Below are 16,036 nucleotides of genomic sequence, written 5' to 3'. Positions count from 1 at the left end.
CCGCATCAACACTTGCCAGACCCAATCACCCTGGTGCTTACTACAGCAAATGGAGATTTTTCCCAGTTTCTGCACTCCTATCACTTAACATTAAGAGCTTCTGCTTTCCTCTGCAATTTTCAACAATGTATTTTAATGACTTAATTGCCCATTTTGGAAATTAAGGATCATTAAAGTTCCTGTGTTCTTTCAACATTTTCATTCCTACGGAACTTTCTTGCACAGCACAAAGGTGGTTCAAGCTCATCTTTCACTTTTCCAGCCTCAGGCTACAATTCCAATGGTTGGTTTTCAACTGTGACAAACTGACCCAGGCACTTCACATTAAATCACAGAAAATTTCTGCAAAAAATATGCCGTTGGGTCAATTACAAAAATGTCCTATTTCCCTTCGTTCATCTCATTAAATTGAAATGAGCACACTTCAGATGGTTCATAAATATTTATTAAAATTCAAAGTTGGAGAATTCCCTGGTGGTCCAGTGGTTAGGGCTCTGCGCTTCCACTGCAGGGGGCACAGGTACAATCCCTGGTGGGGGAACTAAGATCCTACAAGCCACATGGTGTACAGCATGGCCAATAAATACAATAGGCTTTAAAAAAAATTGAAAGTTGTTTCCTCTCCTATCCCATGAGCATCCATCCAGCTGCCTGCAAGAACAGAGAAACCATTTTTAAGTCCCATTTCCATGCCAATTCTAATTGCATTTGGGATACACAGAATTATCAGATCTTTGAACATCATCAAGCAATCAGTGAGAGAGTTCAAGTTGGGGTGAGATCATCATGTATTCTGGAACAGAACAGTACTGATATTTTCAAGCCTCACCTGTCAACCGTTAAGATGCATGACTGCTGTCATAAATGCCCTGAAAAATAAAGACCATATATGTCAAATCACAGTAGAAGGGAAAAAACTTGTGATACTTGTTGATAAAGTAACCTCAGAATCAAAATGGAACGGTTTTACAGTGATATCATTCTATTCATTTGGCAGAATCATCACATCACTGGTTACATTCTAACTCACCATATATACCATAGACTGACTGACCTTGAAATCTTCAGGGTAACACATGTGCCTGTTTGAAAATGAAAAATAAAAGCCTTGTTTAAAATTTGCCCTTTCTCCCATTTTTTGTAGCCGATTTTTAAATTTTTCAAAGAATTCTAGGGCAGTGAACCTATTCTGTGCAAGGTAGATCTTTGTCACAATACATTTGTCCAAACGCAGAGAATGTACAACACCATGAGTGAACCCCAACGTACTACTGGACTCTGGGTGAAAAAATGTGTCAACATAGGTTCAAAATTTTAAGTCCCATTCCGGTGGTAGATGATGATGGGGAGGATGCTATATGGGAACCTACTGTTCAATTTTGCTATGAATCTAAAACTGCTCTGAGAAATGACTATCAAAAATAATCCGCTAAATTATTCATTCTGGTGTAATCTATAGTATATGCCATAAAAATTTCCTCACGTTAGCCTGTTCTTATCCAGAATGTAAATTCCTAACCCTGAAATTAACAGTACAGAACATCTGCATGCATCTGCATTACACTTATCCAAATCCCTGAATATTTCTGTGAGACAGTGGCTGGTTTCCACTTTCATGGGTATATAAACAGAATTGTTGCAGCCAGATACATCAGATAGGAGCGAAAGACAGTATTTGCTCATCACTGTTAGTCTGCTGAACTATGTTATCATCATTGTATCGGCTTTATACCACAAAACACAGAAACCAAACTTGAGACTTCTATACCTTTGCTTAAAAGGTCTTGCTCCCTGCGTTGTAGCCAGTACCTCTCTTGTCACCTGCAAAAATTTAATGAAATTTAATCAAACTGAATAGGTAGTTAATAGGTAGATTTCAAAAATTTTCCAGATACCGTTTCAGTATTTAAAAATCTTCATTCTTTGTCAGAGAGATTCCCATCTGTTTAATTTTTAAAAAATCATCACTAACAGCATCTTGCTCAGTAACTAGATAAGACTGATAAAACATACATACCTTTATATAAAAGATCTCCAAAATTTGCACCTGCAAAGAAGTATTTCTTTAAACACACTTCACAACAGCTTAACACTAAAGCCTGTTTATTTCTCAACGGTCCAACACCAGAAAACACTAACATAGGTCAACAACTACTAAGACCAGCACATTTTCGGAATATAAACCCAAATGCCAGGAGCCAAAGAACTGTTTTCATGTCTTACCCCAAGCAAGCCATAGATAAAAAGTGTACCCAGGATCTATGAGAGAAATGATACACCTTTCATTAAAAATTTCAATCTTATTGTTAAATTCTTCTCACATTTGTCACAGGGTTCTTCAGTGTTAGATTTGTCTACATGCTCATTTCAGGTCAGACATTTGCTCAACATCATTACAAAAACCCTGTTCAGAGCATGCTCAACATGCACTTGCAAACCAGACATAGGAAATTAGCTTGGTAGTTAAGCATTCCACTTTATCAGCATTCTCAGTTAACAGTTGAGGTTACTAAATTGTTTTTAACATTAATGCTTACCAAAAAGTTGGCCCGGACAGGTCAAGGATTCAAGTCCACCTAAGAAATGCGAGTGGTTTTATAACAGCCAAATCAATTTTCTCCCCACAAATCTAAAAAGTGCCTGAAATCAGATAGAGCTAATTAAGACCTTCATGTTCAGTCAGTATTTGCTTATCATCACACAGGCTGCTCTCACAAATTAAGACAGTACAAGGATCTGGCTTTTATTTAATGTATTCAGCACACTGTTCAAGCACTTTATGGGAAGACTGCTTCCTGTGCATTAGAAGGCAACCCTAAAAAGCCATTAGTGGCATTCTTTGTCATGCTTGCCCTGTCACCAATGTTTAGTTCAGTTACAATTTCACTTACCCCTTGAACTTTCAGCTTAGTGCCTACATAGTGCTTAACTTCCTGCATAGTGCCTACAAAAAGAAAAACTAGTTAGTAGTGGTATTTTACTTACACTATCAGCAAAAGTTTTACTAACTCAGATACAACAAACAAATGGTATTATCTTTTTCATGATTCAGTCTGTTGAACTATGCAACCATCATAGCGTCTGTTTCTTCAGATTCCCCCTCATACTAAATATAAAACTAGAGTGCAGCAATTTAAGTTTGAAAAAAAGGTGAGGAAAACCCTAATATAAGCACCAACATTGACTTGGCAATTTGTAACCCCTTATAAAAAGAAAAGAATTCAAAGTACTAGATAAACATGGACTATAAAAAAGGTTTCTCACCTGTTTGCCCATGGATACAGCATTAAGCTTGTGCTTTAAGACCTGGGAAGAAAACAGTTTCATATAAACTTGGGTGCAATCTCTATGTTCTCTAAACCACCATTTTGTGTGCCTCAGTTAGCATAATGGTGGTAATAATTCTCGTCACCCTCACAGTCAAGAGTAGCAAATAAACTGTCATCATTGTGGCACATTCACTGGACTTTCAATCTAACTTCCCTTTTTCAGGGAATCTCAGTAACTCACCCCAGCAGCGGTTCTCATTCCTTTGGTACACAACTAGAAAATAGACAAAGAATAATCCAATAAAACATGCTGTGCTGCTAAGTTAATCGCTAATGTCGTTAAGCAGTTAAGCCTCAGAATAGAATTTTTCAGAAATCCCTTCTGCCCACTACTCTTAAAACATCACAGGCTTAGCATAAAGACCACATCTAAGCAGATTTCATTCTTCCCACTGTAGTTAGCCGTTACTTACCCGTCCACCAGAAGCCATCAAAAGCCACATTGCATTCATGCCTGGCACCGTTCCTAGGAAAGATTAGGTATTTAAAAAATTAATTTTGTTTTAAACCTAAGTTTAAACCTTACGTCGTTTCCATACCATGTAAGCAAGTCGTTTCCACCACCCATAATTGCGCGAGAGCATTCCACATAATTACGATTAAGAACCACTGACGGAAATAATGGTGCAGTGCGGAATGCAGCCTTTAGAGAACCACGTGGCCTTCCTGAGAGCAAGTGGCTGAAGGAGACTCGGGCCGAAGTCTTTAACAAAGACCCACTCGGTGACTCGGCACGCGCCGCCATCAGAGCCGTTGGCATTCATCAACAGTCTCAGATGTCCCTACCAACACAGGCTTCATCAGAGGCAGAGCCCGCGAGCCCGCGTTTTTCCGCAGTTCGGCCCAACAACCCGAGGAGTGTAATTAGGTCGCGCCCGCACCCAACTCGCAATCCTCCACCATCTTCATCTTGTGAACCGTGCGAAGGCCTGCGACTGGCCTAGAAATGTCAGCCGTCTTAAAAAGATCGTAACTGCCAAGAGCTGGAGGCCTCTCAGGCTAAGAACTTACTTAACAGCACACAAAAGACACACATACCAAGAGCCGTCTCGTACCTTCTAAAGACCGAGATGGTGTCCAGGCGCCTGTATATAAGGATTCTATTCCATGACGTCATGACGCAGACTCTCCGCCAGCGTCGGCTTCAACTCCTCCCCCTCTCATTCTCTTCCTCCTTCAGCAGCACCTCCGTCCAGTCCTCTAAGCCCGCCCCCTAGGCCCCGCCCCCTGGCCGCGCCCCGGGGCGGGGACACGACCGCCCACGTGATGCAGGGCTCCCCACCCTCCTACGGACTGAGGAGGAGGGGAAGAGAGGGGAGGGGGCGCGAGGGACGGAAAGCGCTGGGGAGGGGGAAGGGGGGCGGTGTAAGGGTGAGCGATTTCCTTCCGGCACGTCGCCCGCTCCGGGGGAGGGGGTGGGGGGTTTCACTTCCGGGACGGTGTTCCGGCCCATTCCGGCCCATTTCCACCCCCGGAGGTAGGTGCTGCTCCTTGACTGGGCTCGGGCCCCGCACAGCAGTCCCGCTGCCCTGCACTGGGGCCGCCTCGCCCGGTCTCCGCCGCAGCCTGCTCCTGGGGCGCTCAGCCATCTCCCTCCACCCCGCCTCAAGGCACCCGGAGACCTTCCACCCGCTTGGCCCCGGGCCGGGCTGAGCTGCCGGACCCGCCCCCTCGTGGGCCCCTCCCTCAGGACCCCGGGATGGGCAGCCCCCTCCCCAACGGCAGCCCGGACACACCCAGATACACACACCCACCTCTAGGCAGCTCCCCGCCCGCTTACGCCTACCGCCTGGACAGGGTCCCGGGGCGCCGCCCCCTTCCCGGTCCTCTACCCTCACCTGATTGCTCGCTTCCCGGCCGCACGCCTTGCTGCCCTCTCCGCCCCCGCTCCTCGGTGACATTTCGCCCCTCTGCTTTTTCCCCGTTCCCCATGCTTCCTAACGCGGACGAAAGCCACTCAAGTACCGGAGTGGCCAACCCCATGCAGTTCCCGATTCTCCCTCTTACAGCTCTCACCCCTCCAGTGCCGACGGTAGAGAAAGACCTTACTCCAGGGGCTTCCTCCTCACTGGGGAATTGCCGGGAAGAGCAAACAAAAAAGGCGCTGGTGTAGGCTCCAAAATAAACATCTGAATTCATGATGGCATCGACAGAGGCTCTTATTGGATTAAAAGTTTCAAAACAAACAAAAACGCTTTGGAAAAAGGTCAGATTGGCTAAAGTTGGTTCTTGAAAGCAGTGTATACACTTCCCTATTTACTGATAAGTGTGTGGTAAATGCAGGGCAATACTGTGAGCTTGTCCAGATAAGTTCCTGAAGTTTCAGGTCTTAGGTAACTGTGTATGCTCAAGTCAGTGTCTTTCTAATGGGATTTATACAGACTACTCTCAACCAATGAAGACTGTTGGATGCAGTTACAGGCTTAGTGTTTCAGCAACTTTTCAAAAATCTTTTAATGTAAAAATACTGGCCATACTTGGTAAATGCTCTGTTTTTCACCAGCTTTGGGGAACTAAATTTCAGAATCAAAGTATCATTACCACCCTGAAATTTCCAACTTTGAATTTAGATAGAGGCAGACTTATCTACCTTTACCTAATCCTGAGAGTGAACTTCTTCAAGTTCTCTGCATTTGAGTCCTGACACAACTTGGAGTTTCTCATAACCTAGAGTTTACCTCCAAGTCCTAAACCCAAAGCCTTTCTGTGGGGAGCTCTGACCCTTCAGCTTAGAAATAATGACATATTCAGGAGGGATATTAGTCACTTTATAAAATAATGAACATAACTCATGCATCAAGTAGTAAAATATTAAGGGTATCTAATCAGCCCACCTGTGTATAATTACATTTATTCTAAAAGCTTCTTTCCTTCTCCAAAGAAAACTTGTCACCGCATTTTATATTGTGTGCAAATACCTTATGATTAACACTTAGTAAATAAAAATTGTCACACTGCTTTTTTTTACCCCCTCTATTCTGTTGAACTTCAGTTTTGATGTTATATAGCTTGTTAATAAGGAAAATGTGGGCATACCTTGAATTTTTAGAAGTCTAACAATCACTTTTTGGTTTTAATGGTGCCTTGCTGTGAAACCTAAACTACTAAACCTGTTGGTATTTCTTTTCCATGTTTAAACATAAGGAAAGTATCTCTATTTATTTGGAGATTTTGAAATTTTACCAGATAATATTTTTAAATAGGTGTGAATTGGAAAGCCTGAGGGGACTGGTTATAATTACTAAGGACAGTTCCTTTCCTCTTTCAGCAGGGTTGAATGCCTGCCTACACCCTCAGGCACGACCATGGAGAAGAGTGGGAACATACAACTGGAGATCCCTGACTTCAGCAACTCTGTCCTGAGCCATCTAAACCAGCTGCGCATGCAGGGCCGTCTCTGTGACATCGTGGTCAACGTGCAAGGACAAGCTTTTCGGGCTCACAAAGTGGTACTGGCTGCCAGCTCCCCCTATTTCCGAGATCACATGTCCTTGAATGAGATGAGTACTGTCTCCATTTCAGTCATAAAGAACCCTACTGTTTTTGAACAGCTCCTTTCTTTCTGTTATACGGGGCGGATATGCCTGCAACTGGCAGATATCATCAGCTACCTGACAGCTGCCAGTTTTCTGCAGATGCAGCATATTATAGACAAATGTACACAGATCCTGGAGGGCATTCATTTCAAAATCAATGTGGCTGAGGTTGAAGCTGAATTAAGTCAAACAAGGACAAAGCACCCAGAGGGACCTCCAGAGTCTCACAGAGTTACGCCAAATCTGAACCGCTCCCTTAGCCCCCGACATAATACCCCAAAGGGAAACCGGCGAGGTCAGGTTAGTGCTGTGCTGGATATCAGGGAGCTCAGTCCTCCTGAGGAGTCCACCAGCCCTCAGGTAATTGAACAGAGTTCTGATGTAGAGAGCCGGGAGCCCATTCTTCGGATCAACCGAGCAGGACAGTGGTACGTGGAGACAGGAGTAGCAGACCGAGGGGCCCGGAGTGATGATGAAGTTAGAGTTCTTGGAGCAGTACACATCAAAACTGAAAATCTAGAAGAGTGGCTTGGGCCTGAGAATCAGCCTTCCGGAGAAGATGGGAGTAGTGCAGAGGAAGTCACAGCCATGGTGATTGACACCACAGGCCATGGTTCTGTAGGACAGGAAAATTACATGTTAGGATCTTCAGGAGCCAAGGTGGCTAGGCCAACAAGCAGTGAAATTGACAGGTAAGTTTTGTTTGCCCATCTAATGGCTGTTGTGCAGACATAATTAAAGCAGGTCCTCTGTGTGATACAAAGAGTATCTTCCTTACTTGATGTTCTTAGTCAGAGTTTGTGTTGGGGAAACTGGAAGTGTGCCAAAAGACTTGCAGTCTAATTTTTTTAAAGCAGGAAGCTCCTAGTCCTGAAGTATTCACAGTGTTGTAAGAATTATGGTAAAATTAGACACTTCATGAATCAGAATAGCATCTGCAGTCACACTAGGATCAGTAATTGCCAGGGTTTCTTCGGAATTCCAGGAAGAGAGCTGGTCATCAGCTGGGAATCTGACAGCATTGCCCTTCCTTGGTATGTTCTCACACAGGTAGGTGGCCTCTGGAAGTTTCGCATTCCTTTGTAGCACTGTTTACTTTTCTTTGCCCCCATCTACCAAATTAGACGAAATATGGTACCAGCAGTGATTGTTCTTTTTAGTGTAATCACAGTAATTCTAAAGAAAAGCTTTTTGGGTGTTTTTCATTCCTTTTTTTTCACTTGTCATTTGATGATATTTTTTCTGTTTTGTCATTGAGGACAGCTGCTACCACAAACCTGACAGTTTCTTTTTTTCACCAGTGCTACTATGCCCTATGCCCCATGCCCCATTTTTCGCTTTCTGATGCATTGCAGTCGTTAGAACATTTCTTTGGGGGGAAATAACAATAATTTTAATCTAAGTAAATTGGAAGAAAGTCTCAATTGAAAGAAATATTACCAACTAAGATGGGTAATATTCTTTTCCTTTCTTAAAAATTTAAAATTGTATGAACAGTGATAACTAAGCTATGATTTTGGTTCGCATCTGGTCTTGAGAGACAAGTGTGTCACAGAAATTCAGAGAGTATATACTGTATCCATTTAAGTTGGTCTTGATTAGAGTATTTTCCTTCTTGTGTCCTTAATAGTTAAAATATTCTTGAGCATAATACTTATTGTCACCCTATGTTAGCACTGTTGTCCCCCCCATCTTAGAACTGTATCAGAAATAATAGCTTAAATGCAAAGATTTTTGATCTTCATGATCTACGTCAACAGTCTGAAATATATAAAAAATTATCATGGGGCTTGGGGAAAGGATCAACCAAGAACCTAAAAGTTATATAGAAGAAACAAAATTACAGACCCAGTTTTAATTTTTTCTTTTTTGGTCTTCTGGTACTTATATAAGGATAGAAGTTTATATTTAGCCTTAGATTCACCAGGTCATATTGGCTGCATCATTTTGTATTTCTTAAATTTACTAGGGCAAGCTTTTCTTATTTCATGTATGATTCTGTATTGGCTCCATGAAAGGACTTCTTAGAAATCTGTTGTTCAGTTTGTTCCACCTTCCTAGACTATGGGATAAAGGAGGCAGACATCACCATTTTGACACTACTTTTGACACTACTTTTGTATTAGTCCCCTTTGTGCTCTTCTTCCAACAGATTTAGCCCCTCCGGCAGTGTTGTTCCCTTGACGGAGAGACACAGAGCCAGAAGTGAGTCTCCTGGGAGAATGGATGAGCCTAAGCAACCCAGCTCCCAGGTATGTAGTTGTGGATTTAGAACTGCTGCAGTGGTTGAAGAAATTGCCACTGTGTGTGAACATAGTATAATGAATAAGAAAGGAAAGATGTAGGAGAGGTAACATTGGCCTTGTTTAATAAATACTGTATATGATTACTTTTCTCTTTATTCTTGTGAGCATGCAGGAAATACACTTTTGGTGTCAGCAGATTTGGGGAAGTAGAAAAGGATAAGATTGTGAAACTCTTTCCTGATTATAGGAGCCAGTCTATAGTCCTAAGAGTAATAAAAATAACCTCTGAAAACTACATGCAGCTAATGTAGGACCTGGGATGGAGAGAGTTTGATTTTGTACATGTGTGGATATAAGACTACATAATTATTAGTTTATATAGTATTGTAGATTTGTAAATGAATTGCTTATGCATTTTTGTGTCCTGTTTGCTTTTTAGTATGCTTGTATCCTTTCATTTATTTTCTTCCTAAATGTCCTGTTAGACTAAAATGTTCTAGAAAGGATAGGAATGATGTCTTCTATTTTATTTGCAACTCTTTTTAGCAAGTAGTATAAGTATGTAGTTGGTTGATATTTTTGGTTTTTTCTCACAGGTGTTTATCATTGAAGATTGATTTTTAAAAAGTTGGTGAACTCACCAAGTAGAACACAATAAATTGTAAACACTGTGGCCCTTTAAAAGGAAACACTGGTGGATTAAGATTGCGTAGCTAATTTTTTATCTTCTGCACTATACTGATAGTATCTTGTTTAATTTTTATCTAAACCACTAGATGTTTATTGTGTATATAGTATAGTAACAGCAGTTAAGACATTGTTATAAACTGTATTTACTTGTATATTATCATGCTGTTTGGTATCAGAAAAGGAACTGCAACCATTATAGGAGAATTTTTTAGTTTTAATAAGGTGTGAGAGAAAGTGTTAGGAGCTTGGAGGAAAAGTAAGTTTACTCATATTATTAGGGCCCTTCTTCTCTTCATCTCTCAAATAAAATGTGATGACTCTGTGACCTATGTGACGGTAACTATTGTGAAAATAAATACAGCAATGAGACAGACCTTACAACTTAATGTGGGCATAAGACAGACTAACAAATACACAAAGCACATATAGATAAGGCTATATAGACTTAAGTAACTGTGTTGTGGGAGTAGGAGTGCTTAAAAGGCAGTTACAGGAATCAATATCCACTTAAGGAAAGTGTTACTCAGGGGAGTTTAAGTGTGGTTTTTAAAGTAGTTAGAAAGAGATGACTTATTCCACATATAGTTAGGATAGGGACAAAAATTGGAATTCTACAAGGTTGTTTACCTGACTGAAGCAGAAGGTACAGGCTGTAAAGAAATAGGAGATAAGTAGTATTGTCTGCAATTGCTATTAAGAGATGAGTTAATATATGCCTTAACACAGGGGTCCCCAACCCCCAGGCCTCGGACCAGTAGCGGCTCCCCATTGTCAGTGGAAAAATTGTCTTCCATGAAACGGTCCCTGGTGCCAAAAAGGTTGGGGACCGCTGTCTTAACATGGAAAGTTTATTATGACGAGTCTACTCACCAGTTATTTTTTTCCCACCACATAGAACCAAAACAGGACATGGACTTACATTGTAGTAAAAACAAATTTTGGTAGGCTTGAAGAGCTTCTTGATTATAAGGGTGATTTAACTGGAACAGAATACTTAAGGTCACTCCTTTATTCGAAATATTCTTGGCTTTTTCCTTTTTCTACCACATGAAGGTTAAAATACTTGGTCTAATTTTCCAAGTAATTTATAATCTTTCTAACCCAGCTTTTCTCACCATTCATCAGCATTAACTGTCCCAAACAGGCAGACTTTGTACCTCGGAACTCCATCAGACTTCTGTCTCTGCACCTTGAGTCTGGAATACTCTGTTCTTCCCAGGTGTCTGAGTCCACGCAAGGCCTAACTCCTAGTTCCTTCTGTCCTAACTAGCCTAGTCCTCTTTGATCTCCCCTTCTTAAACCACTGTAGCATTTATACATGGTACCATATAATTTTTTCCTAATTCTCTACTGACTCATATAAATTATTCTTTTCTTATTTACATTAATTTGTCTCCTTCTAGATTGAAATCTCCTTGAGAGCAGAGCCCACATTTTCTAATCTTAGTATCTGACATTGTCTTATCAGGTGCCCACTAAATGGGAGTTGTTTTAGCTCTAAGTAGTTTTGAGTAGCTAAGATTACTGAATAGGTGCCCAATAAAGAGACAACTACTAAATAAGGAGTTATTTAGTTCCCTGTGAAGTCCTCAGTTTGGGAGATATTTAAATAAAATTAATGCACCAATCAGATAAGTCCCTTCAGTTCTTTTAGTCTCTGATTAGTAACTGAAGATTAGGATTGTGGACAGCAGTGAAGGCCATGTCAAGAATCTAGACTGGTATTTGTTTTAGAAAATACGGGAAGCATTCATTTATATGGAATTTACTCATTGTATGGAATAATTCATTTAAAAAATAGTTTTTGAACACCAGCTACATATCAGGCACTGTCAAGTCCTGGCATATTAGGCAATATAGAATTATCCCTGTGCTTACAGAGTTTACAATCTAGTAGGGAATTGCCAACTGGGAGAAGTGAAATGATCCACTTCTTCCCGACGAAGAGAACCAGGAGGCAGCCATTTTTGTCCTTGCTTCTTTTAGAGTATAAAGGAATAAAACTACCAAAGATACATTGTTACCTTTGACAAGGACCTAATCTACATTTTATGCTCATTTATTTGCTCTTTTATTGCAATTTATTTTATTTTATTTTTTGTTGCGCTATGCACGCCTCTCACTGTTGTGGCCGCTCCCGTTGCGGAGCACAGGCTCCAGACGCGCAGGCTCAGCGGCCATGGCTCACGGGCCCAGCCGCTCTGCAGCATGTGGGATCTTCCCGGACCGGGGCACGAACCCGTGTCCCCTGCATCGGCAGGCGGACTCTCAACCACTGCGCCACCAGGGAAGCCCTATTGCAATTTTATTGCAATAATTTTTAGGTGAAATTGATCATAATGTGTGAGTTTTCTGATTATGGTTCATGACAGATAACTAAAATACATTCACTTTCTGTTTGTGGATAATACTGCTATGACATTGTTTTCCTTAAAGTTAGGCAGTTTTTTTTAGGGAATAGGTATCCTCAAGATTATGAATAATATTGTGAATTTTTGTAATGTTTAATAATAGCTAACATTTATTGAGCTACATTAAGCACTTTCATTCAACGCTCATAGCAACCTATAAGGCAGATGCTAATTATATTCGTTTTACAGATGAAGAAACTGATGCACAGAGTAGTTAAATAACTTGCTCAAAGTCGAACAGTAAGTAGGATGCAGGTTTGAACCCAGGTTCCAGCACCCTTAATTTCTGTAAAGTATAACATCAGGCATTCAGGGATATCTCAAGGAATTATTATCATATTTGATTCCCATGAGAATCCAGTGGAATTGGCAAAACATATTCTAACATTTTTATTTTATGGATGGGGAAACTAAACCTCAGAGAAGTTATTCTATGCTCTGCCCATGGTCACCCAGGACCTTTTAGTGGGATAATCCCTCATTATTATTATTATTTTTTTTGGCTGTGTTGGGTCATCGTTGCTGCGCGCAGGCTCTCTCTAGCTGTGGCGAGTGGGGGCTACTCTTCTTGTGGTGTACAGGCGTCTTATTTCGGTGGCTTCTCGTTGCGGAGCACAGGCTCTAGGCGCACGAGCTTCAGTAGTTGTGGTGTGGGGGCTTCAGTAGTTGTGGTTTGCGGGCTCTAGAGCGCAGGCTCAATAGTTGTGGTGCAAGGGCTTAGTTGCTCCACAGCATGTAGGATCTTTCCGGACCAGGAATCAAACCCATGTCCCCTGTATTAGCTGGTGGATTCTTAACCACTGCGCCACCAGGGAGGTCCCAATCCCTCATTCTTTATGTGAGTTCAGTTTTGATTATCCAGGGAATTGGAGCAGAAAGAAATGTTATATGAAATAAATCAGAAATTATCTAAAGCCTTACCATTCAATGCTTGACCTCATACTGCTTCCCAAACCTGCTGAGAACCACCTCTATTCTGTTGGAAATACTGAAGAGCATTGTTAGCTAACGTGTGAAAGGAGACAACACACATTTTTAGATATTCAAGAAAGGGTATAAGATTATTTGCTAATTAGATTCATTTTTCTCCATTTAATCCAGTCAACTTCTACATATTCTCTTTGCATTGTACTTTATCTCTGCTACACGTATGGAATTTTCTCCTATATATTTAAAATGCTTATATAGGGACTTCCCTAGAGGTCCAGTGGTTAAGGCTTTGTGCTTCCAATGCAGGGGGCACAGGTTCCATCCCTGGTCAGGGAACTAAGATCCCACATGCTGTGCGGCCAAAAAATAAATAAATAAATAAAATGCTCATATATATTTGTGTGTGTGTGTGTGTGTGTGTGTATTTTTGTTTTTGTTTTTGTTTTTTTTTGGCCATGCCGCACATCACGTAGGATCTTAGTTCCCTTACCAGGGCTTGAACCCATGCCTCCTGCAGTGGAAGTGCAGAATCTTAACCACTGGACCACCAGGGAAGCCCCTATATATGTATTTTGTGTGTGTGTGTATGTGTATATAAGCTTTTTACTCAAAACATTATACATAAAAAACATATATGTGCTATATACACCCATGCACACAAGAACTTTAGAAGTCAGCAGGCTAAATAAATCAGAAATTTATGAATGGTGATATTTTAATATAGAATTTTGAATGCAAAGGATTTATAAATTCAAGATTTTTAAATTATTCATTCAAAGGAATATATTGTTCCCTCTCCCTCCCAGCTTTCAGATAGGAGGAAACCATGTTTATTTCATATGTTAAATATTTTGACTATTTAGATTGTTCATGTTCAGATTAAGTAAAACAAAATTAAGGTCTTAGCTAATTGATATTAAGGAATTATTGTGTTTTTTTTAGGTGCGATAGTGGTATTTCGATTACATTAAGAAAAAAGAATCCTCGTCTCTTAGAAATGCATACTAGAATATGTATGAAATTATGTCTGGGATTTTCTTCAAAAATAATATGAAAAAGGAGAGAAGTAGGTGAGGGTAAAGAAAAAACAAAATTGTTCATGTGTTGATAATTGTTGGGTGATGAGGAGTCAACACACTGTTGTGTCTAAAACGTAATAAAAAGTTTTAAACTGTATCATTTTCCCTTCATTAAAAAAGAAATTAAATCAGAAAAAGAAAGCATTTATTTTGCAATGATGTAAAGGGTTAGTAATCTAAGTAACAATAGCAGAGTTTTAATGCTACTTTTATAATAATTGCTTTTTTTATGTCTTGAGTAATTTTATTTCAATGCAAGAAATTTAACTTAGTGGGGAGATACTTTATAAACTAAGAGAAATTGCAGGAATATAACTCACAGATTATTCTCTTTATTTATTTTTGGCTGCATTGGGTCTTCGTTGCTGCACGCAGGCTTTCTTTAATTGCGTCAAGTGGGGGCTACTCTTCGTTGCGGTGCGCGGGCTTCTCATTGCGGTGGCTTCTCTTGTTGTGAGCACGGGCTCTAGGCGCGCAGGCTTCAATAGTTGCGGTGTGTGGGCTCTATAGCGCAGGCTCAGTAGTTGTGGCTCGCGGGCTCTAGAGCACAGTAGTAGAGCACAGTAGTTGCGCACAGGCTTAGTTGCTCTGTGGCATGTGGGATCTTCCCGGACCAAGGCTCGAACCTGTGTCCCCTGCATTGGCAGGCGGATTCTTAACCACTGTGCCACCAGGGAAGCCCTCTCTTTACTTTTAATAATCTGTTTAAATCAAACCACTACAAATAATAGGTATGTAAAATTAGATGATAATACTTCTGTGCAGTGTGTTTTAAGGACACTTACCTTTACTATAAACAGTTTGAAAAGTGAATTAGCAACATCATTAGGAATATGTATTTCTCCTACTTTGTTTTGTCTGCTTTTTGTTCAGAAGTTTCATCTTTTTGTTCAGAGGGCAAAATCAGAAACCAAGTCTTTTTTTTTTTTTTTTGGTGACTTTTTTTTTTAACTTATTTACTTATTTATTTATTTTGGTTGTGCCAGGTCTTAGTTTCGGCTCCAGAGCTCCTTAGCTGTGGCTTGGCGGCTCCTTAGTTGCAGCAGTCTGGCTCCTTAGTTGTGGCATGCAAACTCTTAGTTGCAGCATGTGTGTTGGATCTAGTTCCCTGACCAGGGATTGAACCCGGGCCCCCTGCATTGGGAGCACGGAGTCTTATCCACGGCACCAGCAGGGAGGTCCCAGAAACCAAGTCTTGTACTTCTTTCTCTGTGGCACCTGTCATTGTATTTGGTGGACAATAGTCACTCATTAAATACTTACTGAGTATCAAATTGTGAAGAGGTTATAGGAGGGAATAACCAAGTTAGTAAATTCATATCTCAGCCTAGTTTCCTTTCCCAGCTCTTTTGCCAGTTTTCTCTGAGGTCAGTTAAACTTTTATTAGTCTTTAGAATGAAGAAAATGTGTTGGTGTGGTACTAAAATATTTTGGGGTAAAAAGGAATACTGTCACCTACAAATTATATACATTTTTATAAAGCTAGTTACTGCTGGGTTAAATTTTAGTATTAATGATAATGCCATAAATATGATTTATAATGTGCTTGCCATAATGTATTCTGTACTATCCGATATAGTAGCCATTAGCCATGTCACATGTGGCTATTTAAATTTAAATTTTAGTTAACTGAAAGCAATTAAAATGAAAAATTCAGTTCCTCAGTCACACTAGCAAATTACACATGCTTAATAGCCACATGTGCCTGGTGGCAACTGTATTAGGTGGTGTGGATTATCAAGTATTTCCATCATCACAGAAAGTTGCCTAAGTTGCCAACATTGCCTAAGTACCTACCTGATTGTCTAGACTATA

At 40.6% G+C, this 16,036-nt stretch overlaps 2 protein-coding genes and 10 non-coding genes across 13 annotated transcripts in view; 1 reads left to right on the top strand and 11 right to left on the bottom strand.

Annotated features, from left to right (window-relative positions):
• Positions 1-718: 718 nt before the first annotated feature.
• On the bottom strand, positions 719-796 carry LOC117201313 (small nucleolar RNA SNORD81). Its single transcript, XR_004483319.1, has one exon. It is a non-coding gene; the product is annotated as a small nucleolar RNA SNORD81 (small nucleolar RNA).
• Positions 797-940: 144 nt separating this feature from the next.
• Positions 941-1,016, bottom strand: LOC117201315 (small nucleolar RNA SNORD47). Its single transcript, XR_004483321.1, has one exon. It is a non-coding gene; the product is annotated as a small nucleolar RNA SNORD47 (small nucleolar RNA).
• Positions 1,017-1,643: 627 nt separating this feature from the next.
• Positions 1,644-1,724, bottom strand: LOC117201318 (small nucleolar RNA snR60/Z15/Z230/Z193/J17). The gene has a single exon (XR_004483324.1). It is a non-coding gene; the product is annotated as a small nucleolar RNA snR60/Z15/Z230/Z193/J17 (small nucleolar RNA).
• A 168-nt stretch (positions 1,725-1,892) lies between these two features.
• LOC117201314 (small nucleolar RNA SNORD79) lies at positions 1,893-1,976 on the bottom strand. The gene has a single exon (XR_004483320.1). It is a non-coding gene; the product is annotated as a small nucleolar RNA SNORD79 (small nucleolar RNA).
• A 358-nt stretch (positions 1,977-2,334) lies between these two features.
• On the bottom strand, positions 2,335-2,399 carry LOC117201324 (small nucleolar RNA SNORD78). The gene has a single exon (XR_004483329.1). It is a non-coding gene; the product is annotated as a small nucleolar RNA SNORD78 (small nucleolar RNA).
• Positions 2,400-2,644: 245 nt separating this feature from the next.
• Positions 2,645-2,705, bottom strand: LOC117201317 (small nucleolar RNA SNORD44). The gene has a single exon (XR_004483323.1). It is a non-coding gene; the product is annotated as a small nucleolar RNA SNORD44 (small nucleolar RNA).
• A 306-nt stretch (positions 2,706-3,011) lies between these two features.
• LOC117201323 (small nucleolar RNA SNORD77) lies at positions 3,012-3,081 on the bottom strand. Its single transcript, XR_004483328.1, has one exon. It is a non-coding gene; the product is annotated as a small nucleolar RNA SNORD77 (small nucleolar RNA).
• Positions 3,082-3,373: 292 nt separating this feature from the next.
• LOC117201312 (small nucleolar RNA SNORD24) lies at positions 3,374-3,455 on the bottom strand. Its single transcript, XR_004483318.1, has one exon. It is a non-coding gene; the product is annotated as a small nucleolar RNA SNORD24 (small nucleolar RNA).
• A 164-nt stretch (positions 3,456-3,619) lies between these two features.
• LOC117201325 (small nucleolar RNA SNORD75) lies at positions 3,620-3,681 on the bottom strand. The gene has a single exon (XR_004483330.1). It is a non-coding gene; the product is annotated as a small nucleolar RNA SNORD75 (small nucleolar RNA).
• A 383-nt stretch (positions 3,682-4,064) lies between these two features.
• Positions 4,065-4,144, bottom strand: LOC117201316 (small nucleolar RNA SNORD74). The gene has a single exon (XR_004483322.1). It is a non-coding gene; the product is annotated as a small nucleolar RNA SNORD74 (small nucleolar RNA).
• A 1,255-nt stretch (positions 4,145-5,399) lies between these two features.
• The window catches only part of ZBTB37 (zinc finger and BTB domain containing 37), a 28,192-nt gene continuing 17,555 nt past the window's right edge, over positions 5,400-16,036 (top strand). Inside the window, exons 1-3 of one of the 2 annotated variants that reach the window (XM_033428108.2) lie at positions 5,400-5,535; positions 6,601-7,557; positions 9,018-9,117. In XM_033428108.2, coding sequence (XP_033283999.1) covers positions 6,635-7,557; positions 9,018-9,117 — 1,023 coding nt within the window. In that variant the 5' untranslated portion in view covers positions 5,400-5,535; positions 6,601-6,634. Of the gene's footprint in view, positions 5,536-6,597; positions 7,558-9,017; positions 9,118-16,036 lie in introns of both variants that reach the window. The other variant, XM_033428107.2, reaches the window with a different exon arrangement.
• Positions 7,354-16,036, bottom strand: part of SERPINC1 (serpin family C member 1) — a 36,631-nt gene continuing 27,948 nt past the window's right edge. The window contains exon 7 of the mRNA XM_049715833.1: positions 7,354-7,481. Within this exon, the coding sequence (XP_049571790.1) occupies positions 7,446-7,481 (36 nt within the window). The 3' untranslated portion in view covers positions 7,354-7,445. The remainder of the gene's footprint in view (positions 7,482-16,036) is intronic.

Source organism: Orcinus orca, chromosome 1 (genome assembly GCF_937001465.1).
Source record: "Orcinus orca chromosome 1, mOrcOrc1.1, whole genome shotgun sequence".
Lineage (NCBI taxonomy): Eukaryota > Metazoa > Chordata > Mammalia > Artiodactyla > Delphinidae > Orcinus > Orcinus orca.
Note: the sequence above shows the minus strand (reverse complement) of the source record. Positions and strands in the feature narration are given on the sequence as shown.